At 45.4% G+C, this 10,335-nt stretch overlaps 1 protein-coding gene across 1 annotated transcript; it reads right to left on the bottom strand.

Moving 5' to 3' along the window:
• Positions 1-720: 720 nt before the first annotated feature.
• On the bottom strand, positions 721-4,099 carry abrab (actin binding Rho activating protein b). Its single transcript, XM_042076571.1, has 2 exons — positions 3,297-4,099; positions 721-1,697 (listed from the first exon to the last, which is right to left on the bottom strand). The coding sequence occupies exons 1-2, from the start codon at positions 3,884-3,886 to the stop codon at positions 1,214-1,216; spliced, it is 1,074 nt and encodes a 357-aa protein (XP_041932505.1). The 5' UTR covers positions 3,887-4,099; the 3' UTR covers positions 721-1,213.
• Between the last annotated feature and the right edge of the window lie 6,236 nt (positions 4,100-10,335).

The following is a 10,335-nucleotide window of genomic DNA, read 5'->3' as shown; positions in this document are numbered from 1 at the left end:
ACACTGCCACATGCCAAAAGGTTGCAAGACAATGTGGTAGAAACCTGGAATCAGAAGCATTTTTATATTCATGTTTTTTAACATTTGTATGAAAAATGATGTGTCCAAAATTATACCTACCCTATTTAAATAACCAATGGAAACATCTTTATTTGCCTCACAGCTCTCAAAATGGTTCTTATAATACTTACCAAGCCTTTCCATGTCTCCACAATGATGCTAGACTGCATCTTTTTAGCAGCAATACAGGTTTTTAGGCAGGAATGATTCTTTGCAATCACTCTGGCCTTGTGCTCACTTTTGGACAGATTGAGGTCTGGACTCTGGCTGGGCCACAATATTGTTCTCTGTTAACCATTTCTTGCCTTGTTTGGCTGTATGTTTTGGATCATTGTGTGGTTTAATGGCCCAATGCTGCCTATTGGGGCAGGTCTCTCAGCAGACTACATGATCTTTTCCTCCAAAAATCTTAATGTAGCCCCTTGTTTTAGTGTTACCCTTTACTTTGAGAAGGTCACATGTATACAGCAGGACAGAGAAAATGTAGCTCTCTGCTGCCCTCCTTTGGATATCATGGTAACATACCAAAATTCAGATCTGCACACATGCCAAAGACACATGCGTATCTGTGTTGTGACCTTTCACTTGAGGGTTTTTCCATCTGCCATGTCATTCAGCAACTCCACACAGGGAGGAAGACCACATTCTAACAGCATGATACTCAGTGTACAAAGTGTAACTATTTATTACCTACCTCGGTTCAGGTCTTTTTTTTAATCCACATAACATCCTAGAAGTAGGTCTTGCATGTCCTCTGACAACAGTGTCAAAATAATGCATGATATCAAAAAACTTTGAAGCACAAACCTCTGAATCTTAAAACATAGAACACAGTTGCACAGTCATTGATTCTTAATCAGCATTACACTCCCTTTTTGGTGTTTGTTTCCTTTGTAATTAAGATAATTCCATCAGCAGCACACACACACAAACATGAGAGTAAAAATAGGGCTCCAAACGGTATGACTATTCTGTTGGTCTGAGGTAAATGTGCATTAGGTGATTTCCATGGTTGATCTGACAGATGTAACAATGTGGATACCACTGTGATCACTTCACAAGCTCAATAAAACCATAGCAGCTAAGCGCATTCATTCATAATTTACATATCAAAACAAAGGGGGAGTCTCTGCTTTCATCACTGCCACCAATGTCACACGAGCAAAGTGATGATGACCCCATCATCCTGTCCTTGCCAGAGCATCTCACCCTCGAAGGCCACCTTGCCGTGCTTGCGCGCCCTCATGAGAATGCCCACCACCTTGTCGGAGATGCGCACGTAACGGTCGAACAGCTCGCCGAATGTCACGTATGTCCGGCCGTCTGGGTCTGGGTCAGCCATGGTCCGGATGACAAAGCACATGTCGTCGATCTCGCGGTGGATGTGTTGCTCGGCCCGCTTGGCCCGTTCTGCCGTCTTGGTGCCCTCCTTGGGTCGTCCGTAGCCTTCCTCGCCTTTGCGCAGGCGCGTCTGCATGGAGTAGTCGTAGTCGAAGTCCTCGCTGAAGGGGTTGAGCTTCTGGGTGACCTCGTGGTCCGAGGCCCAGTTCTGCCAGCGGCTGGCCAGGTTGCCCACTGTACTGTGCACCTTGGACAGAGCGTTGATCTTGTCGGCGTCCTCGCCGGTCTTTCGGAGCCTGAGAGACATTTGAGAGAACGTTGGAGAGCCAAGCAGCAACAGTGGATTGAGTTACAACCACAGTTTCAGCCACAAGAGTTTCTTTAATATGTGTCCAATTGTGACCAAAAAGTTTCTATGTAAGTAACTATTTCTCTACTCTAACTACTCTCTACATCTGAATAATGTCTTTCGGTTCTCACAGTGTGCGTCTGAAGTTAATTTCGCTTGCTCAGCACTCTCACATGGGTGTAACGCAATACATCCGCATGGCTTCATTTACGTTGGCACATGTAAGGAGAGATACGGTGCTTGAAAGTGGAGAAAAGGTCCCTGCCAAAATAGCAAATGCACCTAAATCTTAAAGGACATTACAGTAAATACCTTTAAGTTAACTGAAAGATACTATTAAGACCTACAGTACTATTTATTTATACTATTTATATGGCCTCCAAGTTATACTGATCCAACATCAATCTATCAAGTGAGCCAAGTTCATGTCCAAAACTTTCAAATAATATCTCAATATCCAACCCAGCATTCAATGTGTGTCATTATATTTCAGAATCTGCATCTTAACTATGGTTAATACATAATGGTGGCATGGTAGTGTTTTTGTTAGAGGTGGACATTATATAATAATGTTTATACAACAATTGGGTTCTATGGAACTATTTATTTGTTTCTGATTGGCCGAGAGACGTTCCATGAGTTGGAATATCCCTGGACATTTCAACTCAGACTTTGCACAGCTAATAATAAATCACTCCGCGTTACAATGCGAAGATTTGACACAATGTTCTCATCCCAGCTCTCCACTATTTCAAGCAATGGGTCCCTATCTTTTACTGTCTATGGTTACTCCTTAGCAAACCATAACGAAACAGTGCTTCACCACATCTGTGGATTAAGCCACACAGTCAACTCAATGTAAGTAAGATAAACGAGGATGCTAATTGTTCTCAGCATTGCCAGCATTGTGTATAATATGATTGTCACTTGGAGGAGACTTGTAGATAACTAACGTTAGCATAGTTAGCTAACCGCTGCTAACCTGCTAGCATCGTCACGTCAGGCTGTGCACAGTAGTGTAACATTTATTCACCATAAATTAATAAAGTTGAGTGGTTCTGCAATGTAGACTATGTTTCCGTTTTTTTGCAGTACCATGTCCCTTACATGACATGGCCCATCCTTGTAACATGCATGCAGCAAACCTAGATATGAATGTGATTTCAGCCCGACTTTCAACATTTCTTTTAAGAAGACATGTAAACCACAAAGACCCGTAATAAGGGATCTGGAATGTTGGTTACCTAGCAACCAAGACGCTGTCTATTGAAAAGGGAACTATTTTTTGGTGCGTAAGAATGATGTCGAAATTAACATTTTTAAACAATAACGGGATGTTTTCAGATTATTTAGTTTGTGGTAGAATTGTTGTATAAAAGCAATATAGCACTCGTGATCGTGGGATTGGTCATGGATATTCCCACGGCTGTTGTTGCCTGCGCCACTCGGCCTCCAGCCTCGTGGCTACGGCCGAACAACACCCGTGGGAATATCCATGACCAACCCCACTCTCACTCGTGCTATATTGCTTAAATATTAAACTTACACTGGCCCAGTAGGCCTTTTCAACATGATCCCATCCTCGGCTACTCCCTCTGATTCTGGACCCCTCTCTTCAGCCTCCGAGAAGCCGCTGTCGTCCGTGTCGCTCTTCTTCCTCCGCGTCTCCTTCAGAGTCTTGGTCATCTGGGACACGGTGCCGCCCATCCGGCGGCGCGTCGGCGACTGCTTCCTGTTCAGCAGGCGGTCCACCTCGTCGCCGGCCGAGGGGTCCCTCCCGAGCCGCTCGGCCAGCATGCCCACCCCGGAGCTCCTCTCTGTCACGCTGCTCTGCACAGTCTTCACCACCAGCGCGGTCTTGATGCCCCCTTCGTTGTCGTCATCCCCTGCCTCACTAGCTGATGGTTTTAGCGGCGCCACCTTGGGCAGGGGCTTCCTCATCTCACCCGGTGGGGGGTCCGGGTCACCGGGTGACCATCCCGCAGGCTCGGTCGACTGCTTCTCCTCGTTCTGGGAGACCCATTTCTGCCAGCTGCGCGCCAGACCGCACACTGTACTTATAGCCCGCAGCTTCTTGATGTTCTTGTTGGTCGAGGGCTTCCTCGGCCCCCCTTCCGCTGGTGTTGACTCCGACATATTCCCCACTGTGTCCTGCTCTCCCCTGCAGACCTCAGCCTAGTCCACTCAATCAGCCCCTCCCTGCATTCGAAAGGCTGCCTCCTTGCTCGTGCCTTACGCACTCCAAGACAATAACAGTGGACCCTCTTTTGTAGAACGTTCCGGACAATCTAAAATTCTCTTGCTACTGCCCACCAATTCACGGGTGTCCTTCTGTAGCCTGCTCCTGTGGCTAAGTGGTGGCTCCCGGGCAGAGGGGAGCGAACCCCCACATGACGGCTGGAAAGTATGTTTGGCATGCCCGGCTCCCCAACGATCGTCTTTCCCTGACACTTGGTGACCCTGGGGACCAGTGGCTGGATCACGTTTCATCAGCAGGGCCATTGGAGTGGTGGCAAAGCCTAAGAGGGGGTTTTGGGAGGGGGGGGGGGGGGGTTAGTGTGTGTGTGAGAGAGAGAGTGTTGTTTGTGTGTGTGTGTGTGTGGAGCAGAGGGTAAACAGGGATCCCATGCGCTAAGTCCCACTGAGACGGGGCGATACGGAGGGAGTTGGTGGAAAGACAGCGAGAGTGCATGAACTAGAGGCTGAATGGCGAGTGGCCCAGACCGGATGCAAAGCCGAGGAGATCTGCGTGTCTTATCCGGATGTTTGAGGCCACAGTGGTGTTGCCTTTTGTTTGTCATCAGGTGTCAGTGTATCGGTGTCCTAGACAGTGCATCTGCTCATTAGACAGATCGGCACCAAGGCCAGACATGTTGAGGGTGAATAAATTAGTGGATTAACAAGTCCATCGACCCTGTCATGGCATTCTATGGGAGTACAAGCAGCACATGTGCATCAGGGACTAAAAGAAAGATCTAGAACCATCTGGAACCTTTGCTTCTGTTTAAGCACTCTTAGGTTGTATCTGTGCAGAAAGTGCTGCAAGGAGAAACTACAGAACCTTTCATTTGAAGATATGGTACAAAAAGTCAAGAAAAACTATGTTTTGTGTGTGTGTGTGTGTGTGTGAATGTGTGCGTGCATGCGTGTATGTGTGTTTGTGTGTGTCCATGTGTGTGTGTGTGTGTGTGTGTGTGTGTGTGTGTGCAAATGGGCTTCTACACATGTTTAAGCAGTTACAGATCGGCACATGTTTACACAGACACACTAAACAACAGAATACCAGTGGGGATCATGGAAAGGTGGAGGTCATTTCGCACCCAGCAGATGTGGCACGTAAGCTCACAGGCATACGCTAGTCAAGGTGACTTTGTGCCGGCCTGAAACGTCTGTGTGATTATGAAATGATATATAGGCAACAGTCCTGTGTTCAGACAAAGATGTAACATTGTCCTTCAGGCTTTGGTGTTGTCCTTCCCTATACAAGAGAGAATTTCTATTCCGATGTGCACACGACTGGAGTCCAAACATAGTCTGGAAGTAAATTAAAATCTAAATATTTAATATTGCCTTTGGCTGCACTATAAATGCAAAGTAGGCAATGAATAGGTTTATTTACAACATTATGTAATACCAATCTTGGTGCTTAGTATTTGAAAAAAGTGTGTTTGTATTCAAGTTTTGTTTTTTTGTTATTGTTTTTACAATAAACTATGATAATGGAACTGTGTGCATGCACTTTTAAGAATGCACTATTATCTTTTTGAAGACATTTGTTTGCATTTGCTGTAAAAGCCGTATTGCACAGGCAATCTCTAGAGTATGGGTCTCTTTCATACCCCACCCCACCCCCCTAAAAATACACACACTGCCATAGAAACGCTAGACCCTTAAATGTAAGTCCAGGTAAGGAGAGGGCAGGGAACTGAGGAATACTTGTTTCCTCCTGAGCGGCCTGCTACTGTTTTGAAAGCCACACCACTGTAAATAAATCCACTGGCAATACCCCACACTGGAGATCGCAGTCTCACATTTCTCATTCAAGGGACAGTTCCTTTTTCTAGTGTGTTTATTTGTCTGCATCACCGGTAACCCAGACCCCAAGACAAACATTTACACACGTGAAGCACAGTGGCATTAGTGGAGCGTGGAACCTGTGAAGCTCAACAGCACACAGTGTCTCAATGTGCAGGCAGGAGCCATCAGGCTAATGGGTTCCAACAGCCCCCTCTGCACCCCTGCACAGTCGCAGGCTTGTCACTACAGCTTTCTGGGCCGCGTTGCCACAGAGAAGAAATCCACACTGGAGGTAAAAACAGTCACCTGCCAGCCTCCTGAAACCCCACAGAGAGAGAGAGAGAGAGAGAGAAAGAGGGGTGAGAAAGTGAGGAAAAGAGAGAGAGAGAGAGAGAGAGGAAGAGTGAGGGGTGAGAAAGTGAGGGAGAGAGAGAGAGAGAGGTGTACGAGGAGGGAGGCCTAAGAGAAGAGGCCCGGGGGCCGCAGCTGTCCGAAGGAGAGACGCGGGTCACAGGCAGGAGACATCCGATCTGGCCGGAAAAAAATGCGGAGAGAAGACAAGGCCCCGATGACTTGAAGTATGTGACACCTGAAGGAGACGTGCGGCTCCTGCTTGCGTATGCAGAGGGATAGTCTTGCAAATGCACCTGGCAGCTCACACTTGGCCCACAAGGCCGCAAACACACACATACACACACACGCACACACACACACAGAAACAGAAACAACTATACTCTCTCTCTCTCACACAGACACACACGCACAGAAGGGAAGGGAAGTTGTTCCTGAAGTGCGTGTGGCCACGTGGGGATGCATGTGCGTGTGCGTTGGGTTGTGTAGGCATGTGCTCCTGTTGTGTGTACTGTGTCTTCATTAGTTTGCCAACTGCTGACAAGTCCTGTGTTTTAGTTGTGTGTTTAGATGTGGTGTTATTAATAGTGACTGGGACAGGATCAGGTTGAATGGAGGGACAGCTGCTCTAATGAACATCCCTGGTGCTGACAAACACACATACACACACACACACACTCTCTCTCTCTCTCTCTCTCTCTCTCTCTCTCTCTCTCTCTCTCTCTCTCTCTCTGTCTCTCACACAAACACACACATACACACACAGACACACATACACACATGCATATTTACTGTACACACTATTTGACTGGGTACAACTGCATAATGCACCTTTGCTCATACCACTGTGTTCTGGTAAGTAAATACATTGCAGAAATACAGTCATTGTCAAGCTTGCTTAGGCCAGATTTAGAATTCTGTAACGCCTCCTTAACCTCAGCCTTATCTAAATTATTGCATCTCTCTGTGATCCTCACTCTATCCCTTTTATTGTTTTGTTTTATTTAGGCTGCAGACATACCATACCTCACCAAAATCCAGAGTATTTAGTGTTCTTGGCTTTCAACACATTGGTATTAAAATTAAGTTGCAAAAAACATTGCATCAGCAAACCAACTAATGCTATCAGCCTACACAGTCAGTAAACCTCAGCAAGTTATCAATTTACAATATATAACATACATACATAACAATATTTGAGATAAATAGATACACAGTAATTGTGTATCTATTACACTTGTAATTGTGATACACAGTAATTATATTAATATTAATATTATTATTATGACCGCCGCGCAGCGATGTCATATAGGTTTAGTCAGATTTTTTCTTTTTTTTTTCTTTTTCGCATGTCCAAATTTCCGTCAAGGATTCCCGGGACACTGAAAGACCGGGGTACACGAAACTTGGTGGGCATGTAACCCCACATGGATAGCATGGAACCATCGTTTTTTGTTTTGATCTGTAGCCCCCCCGCTGGACTGGACCCCCCGAAAGGAGGGTAGGGCAGACACAGTTTTCTGTGAATATCTCGAGAACCGTAGGGTTTAGGAGGACCGTTTTTTTTGTATGTTGATCTCAAGGGGCCATGTCAACCCATTCCATAACCACTCATTTCATGTATAGCGCCACCTAGTTAAACACAAAAAAGTAAAAATGAGGTGTTGTAATCGCAGGTATCTGTGACCTAACATAGTCAAAACTGCACGAAATTGGACGTGTAGGATCATTATGACACCCTCTGAATGCACACCAAGTTCCGTGGAATTCCGTTCATGGGGGGCCACACAATAAATTAATTTATGTTACTATACACCAACTGGCTTGTAGGTGGCCGGAGACAGTTTTCTGTGAATATCTCGAGAACCGTAGGGCCTAGGAGGTCCACCTTTTTTTTGTATGTTGGTCTTAAGGGGGCATGTCAACCCATCCCATTACCACTTATTTCATGTATAGCGCCACCTAGTTAAAAATTAAAAAGCAAAAAATTAGGTGTTTTCATCACAATATCTCTGGCTGACATGGTCAAAACTGCACGAAATTGAAAGTGTAGGATCATTATGACACCTTCCGAATGCATGCCAAGTTTTGTGAACTTTCGTTCATGGGGGGCCTTACAATAAAATGATTTATGTGTACATTTAGTGACCGTACACCAACAAGGATTCCTGGGACACTGAAAGACCGGGGTACACGAAACTTGGTGGGCATGTAACCCCACATGGATAGCATGGAACCATCGCTTTTCGTTTTGATCTGTAGCCCCCCCGCTGGACTGGACCCCCCGAAAGGAGGGTAGGGCAGACACAGTTTTCTGTGAATATCTTGAGAACCGTAGGGCCTTGGATGACCAATTTTTTCTGTATGTTTGCCTCCAGGGGTCATGTTAACCCATTCCATGTGCACACATGTGCATAAACAGATACACACGCACACACATACATTCACAGTAATCATACGTATGACATACTCACACAGTAGACATATGTACGCATGCATGCACATGCACAAACACACAAGCACGCACACACACACACACACACACACACACACACACCCACACACATAAACATAAACGTGTGCACGCACACATGCACACAATTCAAGAATTTCTCAGAATTATGAACAGGCAAGATGGGGGTGGGGTTGTATAAAATTAATTTTACATGTGAAATCTATGAACTAATCATGTTTTGGTACTTGTTGTCTAGCAGATACCAGTGAGAATTGAGTGTGGATAATGCAATTTAGTGAGACAGTTCGAATCATATAGTCCTTTCAGCGTGATTTATTTTTGTGCTGGACTGGGCGGCGGTCATATTTTGTACCGCTATTATTATTATTATTATTATATTATTATTTAATTATATTATTAAAGATAATTAATAAAGTAATAGATAGACAATAGTAATAGCCAGATGTGATATTTTGTGGTGTAATATTTTATGACAATATGGTTTCTACATTAGATTCACTGTTATATTCTATGCAAAATGTGCATACATCAGCCTAACAGCAGAGGGCCTCAAAGAAACATCTACCAGAGAGGAGCCAGTGACAGCGCCAAGACTGCTGTCTGCATGCCCTCTAGACCAGACATAGCAGGTTTCACTAAACGGTGACACAACCAAACCCATGGGGAGCCTTAATCTCACAGTACTGGCCTAAAATTACAGCGTCTCTGTCCAATCTGATCTGGAGAATCAGTCATGGTTCACATGTCACTTACAGCCTATGAACAGCCAGTACTTGACTTGAACTGAGAGCTAATAAAAGCATGTTCTGTTCTTTGGTTTCTTTTGTCTTTTTGTTCAGGTTTCTAGGCCAAGTATACTTGCGTTTACAAGGAATTTGGTCTCTGCATTTATCCCATCCGTGAATTAGTGAACACACAGTGAGGTGACTAACCCAGAGCAGTGAGCTGCCTTGCTACAGTGGCCCTCGGGGAGCAGTGAGGGGTTAGGTGCCTTGCTAAAGGGCACTTTACCCGTTCCCACTGGTCAGGGATTGAACCGGCAACCCTCCGGTTCCAAGCCTGAAGCCCTAACCAGTAGGGCACAACTGCCCTTTTGAAGGGACTCCAAATGTAAAAAAAAAAAAACACTCTAAATCTAAGGAGTCGGTGAGGAGGGTACAAGGTGTCTGGCCAGTGAGTGCACATGTGGGCTTTCTTGTGGAAAGGAGGAGAGAACTGAGAGAGCATCAATGAGGGAGTGATGGATGAAGAGTGAACTCTGAGGTCACGGCGAGATGCAGTGCATGGGTCACGACTCCTCTCCATGTTAGCCACTGCACAGAGGGGTCAGTTGACCTCAGATTACCTCGCATATACACACAACCATGGCAGAGAGACAGTGTGTGTGTGTGTGTGTGTGTGTGTGTGTGTGTGTTTGTGTGCGTGTGTGTGTATGTGTGTGTGTGAGAGAGAGAGAGAGAGAGAGAGAGAGGGAGTATTCAGAGGACATAATTATTAACGAACACAAATATGCAATGATGGAGTGCACACTTCCCAAGAGTCATCTTCCCTCTCTTTTCTTGTCATCTCTCTCTCTCTCTCTCTCATAGTTTATAGATGAGTCCCCGTTGTAGCCAAGATAAAGAAACTGTGACAGACAAAAGTCAACAGGAAATACATGGGATCTCCTCCTCATCAGTCGGTCCAACTGAGTAACGCTCACTGTACTGTTGAACACATCCTATGTGGTACTGTCAATTAA

Source organism: Alosa sapidissima, chromosome 21, assembly GCF_018492685.1.
Source record: "Alosa sapidissima isolate fAloSap1 chromosome 21, fAloSap1.pri, whole genome shotgun sequence".
Lineage (NCBI taxonomy): Eukaryota > Metazoa > Chordata > Actinopteri > Clupeiformes > Clupeidae > Alosa > Alosa sapidissima.
This window is presented reverse-complemented; position numbering and strand designations above follow the sequence as displayed.

What these genes read in the sequence shown, in the direction of transcription:
- abrab (XM_042076571.1), bottom strand. Translation starts at nt 3,886, where the DNA reads ATGTCGGAGTCAACACCAGCGGAAGGGGGGCCGAGGAAGCCCTCGACC. An exon ending in AAAAGGCCTACTGGGCCAGT is followed by an intron (nt 1,698 to 3,296) that starts GTAAGTTTAATA and finishes AATGTCTCTCAG; the next exon opens with GCTCCGAAAGACCGGCGAGG.